Source organism: Petromyzon marinus, chromosome 14 (assembly GCF_048934315.1).
Source record: "Petromyzon marinus isolate PM22_M1 ecotype Great Lakes invasive population chromosome 14, UKy_Petmar_22M1.pri1.0, whole genome shotgun sequence".
Classification (NCBI taxonomy): domain Eukaryota; kingdom Metazoa; phylum Chordata; class Hyperoartia; order Petromyzontiformes; family Petromyzontidae; genus Petromyzon; species Petromyzon marinus.
The window spans coordinates 2272946-2291429 of record NC_133680.1 but is presented as its reverse complement, the minus strand read 5'-3'; the positions used below and the strand labels follow the sequence as shown (position 1 = coordinate 2291429).

The window sequence follows — 18484 nt, the reverse complement described above, 5'->3', positions numbered from 1 at the left end:
GTTTTCTTGGTGGCGGCGGGGCGGGGGTTATGCCCCATTCTGTGAGCTGTGTGTGTACTGCAAGACCAACGTTGTTGTACAATGCTGCAAAGTAACATCGCGGTTGACATGTCAGGCGGTAGTTCATGAATATCCAATACGTTAGCATCAAAGATTGGTCAGTGTTGAAATCGCTCACGACTTCAAAGTGTTCATCTAATGTTGCATTTGTACCCCCTTAAACCATTCCCAAGGAGTCAACAATGGAGAGCAAATTACCCAAAGGGCCAAACTTGGTGATATGCTTTTCGTAAAATTTTCATGGGCAAAAAAAAAACCCCAGCATTTGCTGATTTAGTACAGTAGTAACATTGCGGCCCTCCTCTTTCCTATTTACACGTGTGTGTTGTTGTTTAAATGCCGTTTGTGTTCATGACTTTCACGTGTGTCGGTGGCCATAAAACTTGAGGAGGGGAGGGAGGGGAGATGGAGGGGAGGGAGAGGAGGGAGGGGAGGGAGAGGAGGGGAGGAGGAGGGGGGAGGGAGGGGTTGGGATGGAGGGGAAGGAGAGGAGGGAGGGGAGGGAAAGGAGGGGAGGAGAGAGGGGAGCGAGGGGGGAGGGAGAGGAGAGGGGGGGAGGGAGAGGAGAGGGGGGGAGGGAGAGGAGAGGGGGGGAGGGAAAGGGAGGGGGGGGGAAAGGGAGGGGGAGGGGTGGAGGAGGGGAGGGAGCGCGCAGTGAGGGGGAGGAGTGCCGGGGAGGAGCCGGCAGGCGGCATTGCGGCTCCAGTCCGCAACGAAGACTCGAGGCGCGGCGCTCCATCTCATCATCATCGTGGTCGTCGTCGGCGTCGTCTTCCCGCTGCTCCGTTCCTTCGTCGAGTCTCCTCCGATCCGCCAGTTTTGCAAAATGGATGAAGAATACGATGTGATTGTGCTTGGCACCGGCCTCACGGTAATGCTGTAGCTTATGCACGCCCAGCAAGGTTACGCACAAATTGTTTTTTATAATAATTGCACATTTTGTCGAGGTAGATTTTTTACTTTCTCTTCCGTTGATATCGAACGGCGGCGGTGGGTAGGCCGTAGGGAGACACCGCCTGTCGGATAGATCTCACTGCGAGGTCGCGGGCCGCGCGGCTCGGCGGGGCGTTCAGGCGAGGCGGCAGGCTCCGCGGAAGACGCGCGGGCCTGCATGCCTGCCGGGCCGTTACCTTAAAGCAAAAACAATATAACATCGCTAAATCAGCCGTGAGGGTGCTTCTTTTTGCGAAATAAAACGTGTAAATTTGAGCAAATTGCGTCGTGAGTGTACTGCATTGTGGTTTGGCCGTCTGTAGAGGCGGTGACATTTGCGGTGTTGGAAGCGATGACGTGTCAGATATTAAGAGCAGAGTGACGAGCAACCGGCATCGTTCGCCTTCAGTGTGATATTGTTTAGTCTGCTAAATACAATGTTTATCTAATATCACAGTGCACTGTGTGGAGTGCGGGTGCGTTGTCGTTAATAGGTTTTTAAATACCGCGGAGTAAATTTATAGGGCTACTTGATCGATTTATGGAATCGAGTCTAGAAATAGGAGGCTTTAAGATGTAAACATTGTTCTCCGCAGAAGACAGCGGTGAAGTATCTTGTTTCTGCCCTTGCGAATTGCAAATGCATTCATGTGTTTATTATCTGGGCGTTACAATGTACCGTCACAACCCGTAGGGGCTTAAAAAACGTAGTTGTACGTGTGACATAATTATGCTTTTGTTGTTTGAGGCGGCAGATCGGATGCAAATGTTGCTTTTGACACGGCGTCGCTTTACTCACTGTTCTGTGATGCAAAAAAAAACCACGGGCAACATAATCCCGCCGTGTCTAAATGTTCATGTGGAATAGTGATGGCGGATGCGAGAGACGTGTGGGTTTAGGTGTGGCTCCTCCTCGTGTGCCACTTGATGTTATTATTTACACAGTGCTGCTGCTGATGATGATCTTGTGGGACCAGCAGATGTTGAGGCTGCTGAGAAAAATTGGGTTTAGCATTCGCACTGGGAAAAGACTCTAATCGTAATTTTTTTTTTAAAATCACAATTTTTTTCTGCTCTTACCTGGCCACACCCTGCCACACACATGTACAGCAAGGGGGGTTTTGTTGTTGTTGCTTTGACTATATTCGTTGATTTGTCTCGAATGCGGCTTCTGGAACAATCCCGAGGTGTGCGGGCACTGGCTATTTGTGCTGTGCCCCCTTGCCACTGATGTCTTCTTCCATTAGCTTGTGGAGAAAACGGCCGCATTGTACGAGCACACCGCCCCTAGCCCCCTGCGGACTGGGCAGCAGCTGCTGCCATATTCATTTTTAACACTTTGAATAGTCCAGACGTCAGGACACAGGATAATTATTCCGTCCCCCCCCCCCTACTCACCACCATTCATTTATTGAAGAAAAAATGATTTGACAAATGTGTTGGGATTTTTTTGTTAAGATTTAACGCTGGTGCAAAAAGCTATCGCCTCACCATTTTCCCACCAAACGTCTGATATCGTTGGTGAACTGGCAGAGAGATTGGTCATTGAGTGATACTGGAAAAGACAGGCTTTCAACAACATTTTCTTCTGGCATGCCTCCAAAATAAGCCTTTTATTATCATTTATATAGATGAAACAAGTAATAGATGTTTTTTTTACCTGCAATCAATAATGGCATACAGCAGTGACAGATTAACACCATACATTGAGCCACCCCTCCAGACTGGGCTATGAAATCACGCATCACGTGCCTTGTGCAAACTGTTTAAGGGGCACAAACCGTAGAGGTTTTGGGGGATTTCCATTGGGTGTAGCCGTAATGTACAGCACCCACCAGCTGCCGCACTTTTGTACAGTTAGGTTTTGCATAATTAATATGAATGTTTCACTTCATTTAATGCTTGCGTTATTGGTGCATGAAAGGCAGATAATGTGAAACACTGAAATGGGTGTTTTATAGCAGGAGACCCAACTAATTTAAAAGCCAACTGAAAATGAGTTATGATGCAAATACAAAATGTGAATTAAAAAACTGCCTGTTTAATAAGGCATCCATTGTGTACAAACTGGCAAAGCGGTTGTCCAGGTTTGGATTATTTTTGAGATACAGTAAGCCTGCAGCACTTGGTGCAGCTAATAATAGCCCAGTCAAAATGTGTTAAGACATGTGGATATTATACCCATGGAGAAGAATAATGAACAATACAGACATTCTTAGAAATGGGATTTTGTTTTTAGGCGCGTGCACATGATAGAAAATTATATTGGGTGCTTGTGTTGCCACTTCCTCCGAAGGCAACACTCAGCATGAATATACAGAAACGCAAATTGCATTTGTATGTTTGTAGTCATGGCGATGCACTGACCGTTTCCATCATCTGCAGGAATGTATTCTGTCAGGCATCATGTCCGTCAACGGGAAGAAGGTTTTGCACATGGATCGCAATTCTTACTACGGTGGTGATAGCGCTTCCATCACGCCCTTGGAGGAGGTATGTTTGATTGTACATTTGTGAGCGTGGAATTATGCAGGCCCTGATTAGCCAGATGAATCCACTTGGACTTTGTGAAGTCAGCAGTTGCTGTGTAAAAAAAAATCTGCAGCACTGTGTATGTAACAGCTGTGCTTCTGTGCATTCCCATCATCGTTATCACCATCAGCCATAATCAGTCCACTGCTGGATGAAGGCCTCCCTGAGCTGTCACCATCTGCCATGGTCCTGAATTGAAGCAATTAATCTGTCCATTCTTTTAAATCTAAATGCCTCAACATAGCAAACACTGGCTTGGCCCATTCTCTGCAGGCTGTTTTTTTTACTATCTCCCTTTGGTTTTTAAGTGTGGGCCTTTGGCGTTGAATCAAGGTTTGCGCTCAAATGTGGGAGGTTGGCTGGCATATAAACAAAGGCTTCACGTGTGTTTGTGAGGCAGAGTGAAAACACTACGGTCCCATGAACGTGTGCAAGATCATGTGCAGTAATGTTTTATGAGTGTTTATAACAATTCGCAAATAATAAAAATCCATTGCACACAAACAGCCCTTGGTTGCAAGCAGCCATTGGAATGCCATGAACCCAAGCACTTGAAAATAAAATGTCAAGTGGAATGTTTGGCAGTTGCAGCTCAGGCTTTGAATTCTCTGCAACACAACGCAAGATGTTCACCAACTGCAGCCTTATATAACAAGAGTTGGAAGCTTCTGTCCATTAAAAAAAACCAAGCCAAATATTTTCTTGCCCTCACAAAAACACCGATGCTTAGGAGTATCCTTATACATCTCAGAATTCATATCTAATTTTGTTCAGTTTAACTTTTAAAGATGCTGAAACCTTGAGGTTTTTTTTACAAATCCCGAGTCTATTGTCCATGATGGCTGTGTTGGTGTTTTAATTGAGTTAATGGTACTTACAGTACTTGCAGAGTAGCATCCACGCTTGACTGTGGGAATCCCTTCGCTGACACCACTTACAGCGAGGGAAAAAAGTATTTGATCCCCAGCTGATTTTGTACGTTTGCCCACTGACAAAGAAATGATCAGTCTATCATTTTAATGGTAGGTTTATTTGAACAGTGAGAGAGCAGAATAACAACAAAATCCAGAAAAACGCATGTCAAAAATGTTATAAATTGATTTGAATTTTAATGAGGGAAATAAGTATTTGACCCCTCTGCAAAACATGACTTGGTACTTGGTGGCAAAACCCTTGCTGGCAATCACAGAGGTCAGACGTTTCTTGTGGTTGGCCACCAGGTTTGCACACATCTCAGGAGGGATTTTGTCCCACTCTTTGCAGATCTTCTCCAAGTCATTAAGGTTTCGAGGCTGACGTTTGGCAACTCGAACCTTCAGCTCCCTCCACAGATTTTCTATGGGATTAAGGTCTGGAGACTGGCTAGGCCACTCCAGGACCTTAATGTGCTTCTTCTTGAGCCACTCCTTTGTTGCCTTGGCCGTGTGTTTTGGGTCATTGTCATGCTGGAATACCCATCCACGACCCATTTTCAATGCCCTGGTTGAGGGAAGGAGGTTCTCACCCAAGATTTGACGGTACATGGCCCCGTCCATCGTCCCTTTGATGCAGTGAAGTTGTCCTGTCCCCTTAGCAGAAAAACACCCCCAAAGCATGTTTCCACCTCCATGTTTGACGGTGGGGATGGTGTTCTTGGGGTCATAGGCAGCATTCCTCCTCAAAACACGGCGAGTTGAGTTGATGCCAAAGAGCTCCATTTTGGTCTCATCTGACCACAACACTTTCTCCCAGTTGTCCTGAATCATTCAGATGTTCATTGGCAAACTTCAGACGGGCATGTATATGTGCTTTCTTGAGCAGGGGGACCTTGCGGGCGCTGCAGGATTTCAGTTCTTCGCGGCGTAGTATGTTACCAATTGTTTTCTTGGTGACTATGGTCCCAGCTGCCTTGAGATCATTGACAAGATCCTCCCGTGTAGTTCTGGGCTGATTCCTCACCGTTCTCATGATCATTGCAACTCCACGAGGTGAGATCTTGCATGGAGCCCCAGGCCGAGGGAGATTGACAGTTCTTTTGTGTTTCTTCCATTTGCGGATAATCGTACCAACTGTTGTCACCTCACCAAGCTGCTTGGCAATGGTCTTGTAGCCCATTCCAGCCTTGTGTAGGTCTACAATCTTGTCCCTGGCATCCTTGGAGAGCTTTTTGGTCTTGGCCATGGTGGAGAGTTTGGAATCTGATTGATTGATTGCTTCTGTGGACAGGTGCCTTTTATACAGGTAACAAGCTGAGATTAGGAGCACTCCCTTAAGAGTGTGCTTCTAATCTCAGTTCGTTACCTGTATAAAAGACACTTGGGAGCCAGAAATCTTTCTGATTGAGAGGGGGTCAAATACTTATTTCCCTCATTAAAATGCAAATCTATTTATAACATTTTTGACATGCGTTTTTCTGGATTTTGTTGTTATTCTGTCTCTCACTGTTCAAATAAACCTACCATTAAAATTTTAGACTGATCATTTCTTTGTCAGTGGGCAAACGTACAAAATCAGCAGGGGATCAAATACGTTTTTCCCTCACTGTAATTGAGTTGGAGATCACGTCCCATTACTTGTCTCACTTTCCACCGCTGCCATCTCTATTCTTGGGCCTGATAGCCACGAAACGCTTCGGCGATTTCTAAATTACTGCGTGTGCAGTTTGTGCTGCTCGTGCTGTGTTCAAGTGGGGCCTGCTCTAGAGGAGGAGAAGCCCCTGTTTGGGTGGTGGCTGGCATTTTTTAAGCATCACTCTCTATGGAGTTGTTGCACACAGCCGACACGCGTGCGCTCTTCCGCAGCTGTACAAGCGGTTCACCCTGCCCGCCGGACCCCCGGAGTCGATGGGCCGCGGACGTGACTGGAACGTCGACCTCATCCCAAAGTTCCTCATGGCTAATGGCACGTGCTGCAGTCACTGTTGGCACGTCACTCTGCAACCGTTGAACCCACCATCACGTCATACCACACTTGTTCGCTCGCTGAAATAGTTGGAGACGATTGCTCAGTTTACTGAATCGGGTGCAGTAAAATGGGTTTAACTTTTTGTTTTTTGTCAAGGTTCAAGGTGAGCGTTGTCTGTTCTTTAGTTGCCCATGTTAATTCTCTGCTAGAATGAAACAAATATCCATATGCCTTGGGTAATAATTGGCAGCATAGATAACCATTTGCTTGTAGAATATATATCAGTATTGCTGTTTATCTGCCTTTCCTCCATGCGTATAAATTTCCATTACACATTTGTCCAAATATTGATGCACACCCATTGGATATTCTTACGATCTTACACAACATATTTGATTATATATTACTACTAGCTGTACTACCCGGCTTCGCCCGCGACTTGTCTCCCCAGTGGCGATGTTCACACACCACAGCAGTTAGTCGTTTGAGGCTGAGTCGACCTAGAGGAGGCCCAGGACCGGTTAAAATACTCGTCACCGGTGGTGGCCATGAGCAGGAATCGAACTCGGGTGGGTGGGTTCGTAGCGCAGCGCGCGAATCGCTAGGCAGTCCCCCCCCCCCCCCCACACAGGATAAAGACAATCTCCCGTGTAGCCTGTAGGGGCAAGTGCTGTTAGCGAGCACCTATGAAGGCCGGAACGGCACACGAGGGGGTGGGTGACAGCAGCACGTCCGGCCGCCTTTGTCTCCCCAGTGGCAATGTTCACACCACAGCAGTTACTCATTTAAGGCTGAGTCGACCTAGGGGAGGCCCAGAAGCAGTTGAAATAATCGTCACTGGTGGTGGCCGTGAGCGGGAATCGAACTCTGCTCACCGGGTTTGTAGCGCGGTGCGCTAACCACGACACTACAGTGCGTTACGCTTCCACATGCGTGGGTCACGTGACAGATTTGACGTCACAGCTCACTTGCCGTGAAATAAAAAATATGCATTATTGAGCTCCCCCCCCCCAAAAAGTGTATTTTTTTATTTTTGCATGGTGTACAGTCTGGAAAGTACCCACATGGCAAATTTCCAGTTTGTTGCATGTCGGGAAGTACGCTAAATATTTTGAACAGACACATTCACAACTTTTTTATGTATATGGAGATGTGGTGGTGTATGCCTATAGCCCAGAATAACAGGATTGGTGAATACTGTAGATTTATTAAATTCCCAAAACCGGGCTACTAGATGGCCAGGAGATGATGGCCTAGCAAGTGTTATCGCGAACCTCTGTGCAGACCTGTGAGTTTTTAGATGTGTGGGTCTTCTCGAGCTACTGTCAAATACAAAACAGTCTTTATAAATATCAAATTGGGCAAACATCTCAATTTCTGGTCCGCTCATGATAATAAGTTGAGACTGGAGATTTCTGGATAAATAATTTTCATTAATATTTTATTATTGTATGCATGCTCTTACATGCAGCCTGTAACAAATTCATTTGGAATGCACCCAATATAGTTGGATATCGGAAGCTAAGCAGGTTTGATCCTGAATGGCACTTAGATGGTACGGCCGTGAATAACAGGTGTTATCGCTGCCAAGCTATGTGGTGAGCAACAGAGGGCATTGCAGCAAACTCCATTGTTGTACCCTGCGTCTATGCTACCTTGTATATGCTCCTCACCTTTACCAACTCACACTGACCAGTGTGGTTAAGTACATCCACTGCCACTTCCTACGCGACGTGGGAAGGCCTTCATCCAGCAGGGGATTGACAAAGAACTCTGTACATGCACAACAGGAAGCTCCGTCGGGTGATTGTTGTTAACACTAGTGTGTGGTTGGGTGTTCCCCTCTTCCGCAGGCCAATTGGTGAAGATGCTGCTGTACACGGAGGTGACGCGCTACCTGGACTTCAAGGTGGTGGACGGAAGCTTTGTTTACAAGGGAGGCAAAATCTACAAGGTTCCATCCACAGAGACAGAGGCCCTCGCCTCCAGTGAGCAGCGTCCCCTCCTGCACTTGCACCAGCATTTTATACTCTTGTTCGACTATATTAGCAAGGAAGAAGGATCATGCACGTACATCGATTCAGTTATGCTTTCCAATGGGCGTTGGTCCTCGAAAGCATTCCTAATTTTTTTTTATTTTATGCAATCTTGTTCATGTAAATTGCATCTCACAACCTTGACAAACCACAGACAAGTGGAAAGGCAGCCATGAAGCCAGCTGGTGTGAACAATTTCCAAAGGTCTTCATTCTTCTATATATTACCATGTTTTCAGCGAATTAATGAGTGTTTATACATTTTGGCAATGATAACGTTACGTTTAAAGCCACGCAGCAATGATTTCACGGCGTGCGACGTGTGGCGTCGCGAGATGACGTAAGTGTAATTATTCCCTTTTAGCGCTGGTTTTGGCTCCAAAGTTTTGGGCACCCTTTTGATCAATTTGGCTGGTGTTTGTTTCCTTCCTTACAGACAGCTAATGCATTGACTCTTTCAAGCTTCGTTGTAAAGCGTTAATAAAAATAGCTTTTGGCATGCCGTAAAGGACAGTTGTGGAATAGCATGTTATCGCTTACGCGGCTGTGCTTATGTGTGCGCCCACTGGGGAGACGTAGACAGCCAGGCGTGGCGCTGGCCACCCATCCCCTCGGGTTTTTTCAGTTTCATTAATTTGGTATAGCCCTGTGAGCCATTCGGCTCTTGAATCGGGTGCAACCGCAACAAACAAAAACCAAAACATGAACAAGAAAACAAATTAAAGTGACTGCGCAAACAGAAAAATCCAGGAAAAAACAGCGAAATCTTCCCAAAAAAGCACCGTACACCAACGCTGTGTGCAAAATCCCAGTGGGATGCAAGTCAAACAACAACCACAAGACAACTTAGATTAAAGTCATCAGTTTAACTCTGTACTGCAACAAACAAACATGGCCAAACCAAAAATCTTTTCGAAATCACCAAAATACAGCTATAAAAGCAATGTAACATTGATCATAGGAACTGTGATTTAAATCTTACAATAAACGATATACATAACATGAACCACCAAACTTTGCAGCCATAGCTGGCAGCATGAGTCACTCCACAACAGCAGGAGCATCAGTAGGAGTATCAAAAATTTTCAATGCACCTTAAAGATCAGCACACTATAATCAAAACACAAGATCATACTTTGCAGCGGTCATCCGGAGCGCCGTGCTGACCTTCATAGGTGCTAGCGAGCAGCACTTTCCCCAACAGTCTGTTAAGGCTATACTTGGGGGGTGTATTTGTCTTTGTCCTGCGTGCAGACCTGATGGGCATGTTCGAGAAGCGCCGCTTCCGCAAGTTCTTGGTATTTGTGGCAGAGTTTGACGAGAAGGAGCCCAACTCCCACCAGGGCGTCGACCCGCAGACCACCACCATGCGCGATGTCTACAAGAAGTTTGACTTGGGACAAGATGTCATTGATTTCACGGGCCACGCTTTGGCACTCTACCGCACCGACGAGTGAGGGCTTCCAGTGCATGCATCGGCAGCGGTTGCAGCCGAATGCATGCGATCAAGTTTTTCTTGTTGCCTATTCAGTGGTTATATAAAGAGATTTTTCAGGATTGTGGCCCATAATCAGAAATGACCCACCACTTTTGTCATCAACACTGCCTTTTCGCACCTCCGATTAGCACGGTTGGCTTCGTACGGCACGAAAGAAGTTCAACATGTATGCAGATAATAATATGGCATGAAATATAAGAAACAGTGTTACTAGTGAAGGGCCATTGTCCAAACTATTGTCCAACGATATATACAAAAGAAAATTATACTGTAGTGTTTGTGAACGTGGTGAGTTTATTGCATGTTGATTTGTGGGGTACATCACTGTCAGTGCAGTCTATTATTTAAACTATTATGTTACATACTTTTCATAATTTGAGAAGTTTAACATAGCAGTTTTAACTACAAGCTTATGCTTTTAACACCATTTCAATGCTGTAATTGCCATTGTGAAAGTATACAAACGTGCAATTACCGACACAATTTTGAGAATTCCAGTTAGGAGACACGTGCTGTCATGACTTCTATGGTGATGAGTAACTGTGCTGTGGCTGAACGTGCAAACACGAGCGGCGATGAACTTTATCGAGCAGAGTCGCCGTTGTGCCACAGTTACTTGGATCAGCCATGCTTGGAGACCATCAACCGCATCAAGCTGTACAGCGAGTCGCTGGCACGCTACGGGAAGAGCCCCTACCTCTACCCCCTCTACGGTCTTGGGGAGCTTCCGCAGGGCTTCGCCAGGTTTGTGACCCTTTATTGTCCGCACGTCGAACAATGATGATGTTCTTTTACCCAGGAAAGCCTGAGTCTCTCGAGACTCTTTGTCAGCAAAGGCTTGCATTTGGGATGTTTGGCCAATTCCGTTTGAGTGTTAACGTTTGTGGGAGTAGTTTGGAGAAAACTCGTGTATTTGAGGGATATTGCTGAAAATCTACGGAGAGAGCCAATCCATTGAATCACCTCTGCACTCGTTTTTAGAAAATGTAGTTCTGTTAAATCTCTTTTTCTAGGTGAAAATACCTTCACAATCACAAGGGTAATTTTGCAACTTTTCAGAAACAACATTTTAGGAAAAATCATGGCCATACATGGGTTGTCTAGCTCTCTCCAACTTGCGTTTGTGTTTGGAAGTATTTAATTGGTAATACGGCAGCGGGACAGGTAACTGTTCGGGAAAATGCATTTTCATATTTGCACATCCTTTTTTTTGCCCTGATTAGAATCAACGATGTTGTGGCCACTGCTTTGATCAGTTGGGCTGGTTCTCCAAGGGGCACGTCCATCATAGCAACACAACTTTATTCTATGGTTCTTTCATATTTGATTATCTTCAAGAGAATTGTCACCCCCCCCCACCACCACCGTTATGGACAGATGTACAGCTATTACATAAACGCTTTCAACCTTGATTGGAACGAATTAAAAAGTTACGCCTTTACATTTTTCGACTAGTCCTTGTAGTAGTGACCGCATTATCCGAGACGAATATGGAGTTGGCTTGGAAGGTTCACTCACTGTAGACTTGTCCTTGCAGTCACGAACAGGGTTGTCTGGGGCTGTACTCTGCCGCAGGCTGAGCGCCATCTACGGTGGAACGTACATGCTGAACAAACCCGTGGAGGAGATTGTGATGGAGAATGGCCGGGTGGTCGGTGTCAAGTCTGAGGGTCAGGTAAGGACCGGGCAGTTTTGGTCGTTGTTCAAGTGGCTCAGCATCTGAATTGTCTACACTCGGGTATCTTCATTTACGTTGTGTTATAACACAAACATACATAATAGGCTTGTGTTTTTTGGGGAATATAGTATTTCAGAGCCATTGTTTTAAATGGCTTTTGCTAGAAACGTGAGCCTATGTTTCTTCTTATAAGGCAGTGTTTTATTGATAAAGGTGATGCCTTGTTGTATGATTTCTATTCTATTTCGGATTTATATAGTACCATTTCCACTGCGTTGTGCCTATACAGAATCAGAATCATTACTTAGACTGGAGGAATCCGATTAGCTCTGTAGCTCTTTATCACATGTCCAAAGCCTCAGCTGACATAAACTGATCACAAGCCTTTGTTATCACATCGGCCGCTTCTCAGCCAGGCGGTGTTAACGCCGTTTGTTCGAGGGAAAACCATCGTGAGAATGATGGGTGCCGCTGTGTTGTGCGTAGGTGGCGCGGTGTAAGCAGGTGATCTGCGATGCGAGCTACGCGGCCGACTACGTAAAGAAGTCGGGCCAGGTGGTGCGTGTCATTTGCATCCTGAGCCATCCCATCAAGGACACCAACGATGCAAACTCCTGCCAGATCATCATTCCTCAGACGCAGGTCAACCGCAAGTCAGGTGAGCACGCGCAAGTATGGTCTCACCGAGGTGAGTGCGAAAAAATAACAGCTGGGTAACAGAGGCGCACAGTCTTTCCTTCACATCAGTTAAGTTATATTCTTAGTTTTTTCGGTAAAGTCACGTTGAAGAGAAACAACAAAATAACAAAATATATATAAAACAATAAAAAATTCTCACGACGTTTCGACCATAACTCAAACGGTCATCATCAGGTGTGTCGGTTTGCATAAATTTATTTTGAAAACGGCATATTTATTTATATATAAAAAAAATAACGTTTGCGTCACGCGCAGCGATTGGCAGTTTGCCCAGGACTAGTCCATCTATTTTTTGAAAAGAGGAGGGGGGAGACGAAATTTGTTTTTATGTATGCTGTCTGAAAGCCACTGTAAGCGTGAACAGTTAAGTTATTAATTTTCCAACAGCGACAAGAGTGTGTACATTCTAATTGAGTTTATAATCCACTTGTGCACAAACTGTATCCAAGAAGGTAAGTAACGGGAGATTGCCTGATCAGTGCAAAGTGTTACCAGTGATCCCCTTGTGGTTTCTGATGTAGTTGGCTGTGCTGTTAAATTAATACAGCAAATTGAGACCTTTTTTATTTTTTTGGTTAATGTGTAGTTGACATGATTTAGATGATTGTGTGGAAGGAGTTTGACCAGCTTCTGCAGTTAAAGCAATGTAAGGAGCGGTTAAATTAAATTGCAGAGGAGATTGCATAAGTGCTTCTGACTGGTGGATTACTTGGGTCCCAAAGACTTAATTGAAAATGGTATTATTTTAACGGTAACCCGGTCTCCCGATGTTTCATCTGTAGACTGCGATCAGTTGGTTATTTGCATATGCTATATTAAGATAAGTTTTAGCTTACTCCTCCACCTTTACCAACCTTGTCACCCTTATCAAATCACAACAACAGGAGCGGAACCGTAGGTGGTTGGATGGGTGTCGCGCTTAGGTCGACATTCGTGCAGCAACTCAAATTAACGCAAGTTTTGTGAAATTTCACGAGCCTTCTACGTTTCTGTCATCCCAATCATTTTTCAGAATATCCTCAAGTTGGAACACGCGGCATTGTTTAACAATTTTCAAATTGTTGCCGCATGCAGATAGATTACTCCTGCTGCAATCTCGCCTAAATAATTACGTGTTTTTATTAAATTGTTCTTCACTCAGGGATTTGCAATTATCATGCTGTTGCAGAGTAAAGGTGCATTAAGTGAAATTGACACGGTAAGATTGCTTTCTCAAAAGCATTGCAGAAAGAACAAATACCCAAATAGGTTTTTAAAAGCAGAGCCCACAATTCTCGCAGTGTATTAAAATGTAATGAGGTACACCATCACCTACACTGGAGGTGTCACTGTTCATAGACCATGGTGCCACACTGAAGATGTGTTGTGCATCCTCAATGCATTTTAATGGTGGTATGGTTTTTTTGTGCAGTTACACAAATGGCCTTGGCATTTGTTTAGGCACACGTACAAGAGATGATGAATTTATACAAGCCTTAGATACAGGGAGTTTAAAAAAGATGGACCCAATTTCAAAGCAGTGTATTTCACGATGGCAGCATGTTTCAATTACACAAAGTTACAAACGGTTTAATGAGTTATCAAGTTTTACAAACCATTTTATAAATACTCTATGCGCCCTCCACCTGCTGTACGGACAACATCGAGACGATAGTTGAATTCGTCCCAAACGCCTCTCAAAGTGTCTTCTTCCACTGAAGTCACCGCTGACGTGATTCTGTTTTTGAGGTCATCCAGATTAGTCGCTAATGGTGGCACAAAAACACCACGGTCTTTGACGTATCCCCACAAGAATAAGTCGCAGGGTGTGGTGATGTCTGGGGATCTTGGGGGCCAAGAGTGTAGCGCCAAGTCTTGGGGTGCCGTGCGACCTATCCAACGTTGAGGTGGTGTTGTCTTGCGAATGACTGAGGCTAGGGGCTGTTTGTGCGCTGGGAGAGGCATCTCGCGGTAATCTTTTGAAACTCTATGCCCCGCCCTCTCTAAGCCTCGCCCTTTCTATACCCCGCCCTCTCTATGCCCCGCCCTTTCAAGTGGTAAGAGTTACATTCATGGCCGGTTCGTGGTTGCAGAGATAGAGCGATTTCAAATCGGGTCCATAATTTTGAAACACCCTGTATATTATTAAATCATTCCTCGGTTTTTCCTGTAGTTGGACATTGTACACAAGTTCTTAATTTGATTTATGGACATTTCAAATAGCTGCATAGAGCTGTGCTGAGGTGAAGTGAAGCTTTCACTTAATATGTTTCATTAACAAATGACAGTATTTGATTAGTGCTAATCCTCTTCATAAAAAGTACAAGTATACGAAGTGAATGCCACTTCCAAAGAGCATTAAAAAGAAACAAGTCTATAAAAAGTATATTAATGAATGATTCAACCATTTGTCATCCCTCATGTATTTCAGCAAATAAACTAAATAGTTGAGTTCCGAGAGAAGTTGAGAAGGCTTAAATGGTTGCCCTTTACTATTAAGTTACACTCCAAATGTGCTTATATTCCAGGAACCATGTTAGTAACATATAACTACAACCAATCTTTGTGCTCCAAAAACAATTTCTTTACTATATGTTACTTAATATTTATTAATCTGGGTTGGAGCAGTGGCCCAGTGGTAAGCGCATTGCGCTATGAACCCAGGCCACCTGAGTTTGATTTCTGGCCATGACTAACGTCGGTGTGGTGATACGCCGACTTGTTCGCGTCTCCCCACTTAAACTCGCACTGACCAGCTTGAAGCTTGGTTAAATGACCACCACCATGACTGACAGCATGGAGAGGCCTTCATCTAGCATTGTGGATTTTGTGTTTTGTCTACTTCTTGGAATATCTGTTGTCTTGTACTTGCACCCATAGAAAAGGGGACTTGTGGTCTTAATGGACTCTTAACTGGCTAAATCGTCATCCTGTCGGTCTGAAAGTGCTTCTGCCGCTGTGCTTTAGAAATGTTTATGGGTTTTGTCTCGGACAAGACGGTTGAACCCTTGAACGACAAATGGGATCGTCGCTGGATTAACGACGCATTTTCTCCCCTCTGCCACCTTCCTCCCCCCCCCCCCAGACATCTACGTGTGCATGATCTCGTTCGCACACAACGTCGCGGCGCAGGGGAAGTATATCGCCATCGTCAGCACCACCGTGGAGACGGAAGACCCCGAAGCCGAGGTGTTGCCGGCCCTGCAGCTGCTCGAGCCCATCGATCAGAAGTGAGCAAGCAGAGCTGCCTGGGGGGAGAAGCAGTACTTCAAGCGGGTCAACCCAATCGGGGTCCACCTGTTGTTTTGATGTTTTTTCTCAATGTTTACCCCCATTTTGCTAGCAAGGTGCCATATCCCTGGCTCTCCTGGAGAAGGTAGTCCTGTCAGTGGACTAATTACCATCTGTACGGGGATAGTGTTGCCCTCTCGCGCAAGGCGTGGGTTTTCTCCGGGCTCTGCAGTTTCCTCCCACTTGTAAACACGTTAATTGGCTGAAAACATCTGAATAAAAACCCAATGCAGAGAGAACCCTTATGAAAACGAGCTCCTACTACTAGGTGTGCCTTTTTGGAAAAATAAAACAATATCGGTGTAATTTCATGAGACAAAGAATCCAATCAGATCTCTGTGACATTGCATCCCATAATGTTAAAGTCGATGTAACACCTGCTTCTAAGATCATTATTAGTAAACTCATCTTCTGCTCTGAATATGATCTTAATAATTGTCACATTTGTCATTCTCATGTTTACATTTTCAGAATTGGAATTTATCCATGGTGCTAAAGCAAATTAATTAGTTTTTTTTAGTGTGCAGACATCGATGATCATGCTGAGACCATAAACTCGCTAAACTTGCGAACCCGGCTTAATCACGGGTGATTGTCTGGATCTGAACCCAGGATCTCAATACTGCCAGCTCAGCTTGCTGACCTCCTAGTCACCAGGCCACCTTGCACCTGTCCTTTTCAAAAACTCAAGTTCTGTTTCCATGGTGCCAAAAAATCAATAGAACCCACTGTGGGTGGTGTTCGTAAGCAAAACTACGGCTTTTAAATCCTTTAAATTGACTCTCAAAGTCGAAGTGGGTACTCTTTTGACTTGGACAAGTGGACATCGATGTATGCCAAATTGTCGCTGCAATAGAAGTGGCTCTTTAGTTCTCGTCAAGTATTATAGTTAGGGTACTGCCACAAACCTGGAGGGCATGACTAGCTTCTCAATAAACTTGCACTGAGTGACCACACTGCTCTTGCACTATAAGCTTGCAAATTTGTTTAAATCTAATTGTCAGACGTTTTGAAGGGGAGTAATTTTGCAATGCCATTAAGTGCCAGACTAAAGTGGTTTGATTCTAACACCCAAGCATCTAGATTTGTGCAAGTGAACACCTTAATTATTAAAATTTACTATAGCCTTTACATGTAATTTTTAAAGCAATTACAGTCTGTTAGCTTCATTATCAGTAGAGAACTACTTGGGAATTTTTGACCACTTCTCCCTGAGTTACATTGGGAGAGCCACTTATACGAGCAGATATTCAAACTTCGCACAGATGGGTTCATGAACCTGCATGTGATTATACTGCAGCGAAGAGGATGGGAACCACATCCATTTTTATGTTTATTCAAGTAGGTGTCCACTTTGTGCGGTATATGTAAGTATTGATTTCAGCTTTTTGCACCTCTCACTTTGCAGGTTTGTCACTGTTTGTGACATGTACGAACCCACCGATCTTGGACTCGAAAGCCAGGTAATGGTGCATTCCTTGTTCATCATAAAAAATGCTAGTCATGACTGGAAGAATGTTACTGTTGAAGCTTACATACTGTTCTACCAATCAAAACATCTCGCCAGAACCTTTCATTAACTTAGCATCATTACAGCAATGTGAAATCTTCCTTTGCTCAAAGCTCCCTTCTGATCTTCCTGTAAAAATCAGTTTTAAAAATCTCTTCTCTTTGCTCAAAATAAAATGTCTCACCTATTTGCACGGCGAGTTGAGAAGCAGTCGTGTCTGCACCAAGGATCAACATTGTACAATGTAACATTGCGATTTGAAATGTCTCATTCCACTTGTTCAGATTTTCATCTCGCGTTCCTACGACGCCACCACTCACTTTGAGACTACGTGCAACGACATCAAGGACATATACAAGCGCGTGACGGGCGCAGATTTCGACTTTGAAGAAGTCAAGCGCAAGAAGAATGACATATTTGGGGAAGAAGAGCAGTAATAAACCCTATAAAGCTCTCACTTTTTCCCCAAACTCTTCCCTTCCCACTCCCCTCCTTACACCCAACACTCCCACGAGTTAGGCTGTCAGTACAGCCTAACGAATAAACCACACCAATTCACACCTTCACCAGTGACGTACGTAAGTCTCCATGTTGCAACCGTGTGAAGTTCTGTAGGAAAATACAGCTAGACGACGCTCGTGACACCTTTTTTTGGGACAAGAGTTAACGGTGCAATTTGCATGTAATTATATTTGTGTTAACGTACCCTACTTGCGAATTTACAACTGCAGGTGGTCCAAGTGAATTGTACAGAACCTAATTCAAATGTATTCACTACAGCTACCCCAAGTTATAAAAGAATCGCTGATAATTGACACGCTTAATATTGATTTCAGACGGTTGGCTTCCCAGAAGCTGGCGGCAGCAGATTTTCCACGCAGAGGTTTGACACTGATAACGGTCCAAAACATGAAGTAACCATTAATCTGTTTGGAGTAAAACAGTACAGTATTAAGAGTAACAAATTCCTTTTGAAGTTGAGTTTTGATTGCACTTTCTAAGTTGAAAAGCACTCATTTTAACGAACATTCCTGCTAAAGTGGGCAAGTTTACATGGTGTTGCAAAAAGTGAACCAAACTATTGTAATTTATTCGGCAACTGCCCTGCTGCTTTAAAGAAGCGGACTGGACCACATTTTAGACTGTAGCGTGATAACTGCCTGGTGTTGTAGCCGTTGTGCAATTATATAGTAACGTAGCTAATCTTTAACGAGTTATTACAGTGATGATCCTCAAGTTGAACAATGTATCACAGTAGTATCGATAGTATGGTCATCTTTATCATGTTCTGATGAGGAATTAAACATTGGCATCATAGTTGTAAATCTAAATAAAGAACTGAAGGATGACATGTCATGAGTTTGGATTGCGTTTTATCCACAACAC

At 44.4% G+C, this 18484-nt stretch overlaps 1 protein-coding gene across 1 annotated transcript; it reads left to right on the top strand.

Moving 5' to 3' along the window:
- Positions 1–706: 706 nt before the first annotated feature.
- On the top strand, positions 707–18452 carry LOC116942449 (rab GDP dissociation inhibitor alpha). The gene is made up of 11 exons (XM_032954388.2): positions 707–931; positions 3379–3486; positions 6306–6405; positions 8262–8396; positions 9698–9896; positions 10554–10685; positions 11517–11616; positions 12106–12277; positions 15383–15527; positions 16997–17051; positions 17383–18452. The coding sequence occupies exons 1-11, from the start codon at positions 887–889 to the stop codon at positions 17533–17535; spliced, it is 1344 nt and encodes a 447-aa protein (XP_032810279.1). The 5' UTR covers positions 707–886; the 3' UTR covers positions 17536–18452.
- The last annotated feature ends 32 nt before the right edge of the window (positions 18453–18484 follow it).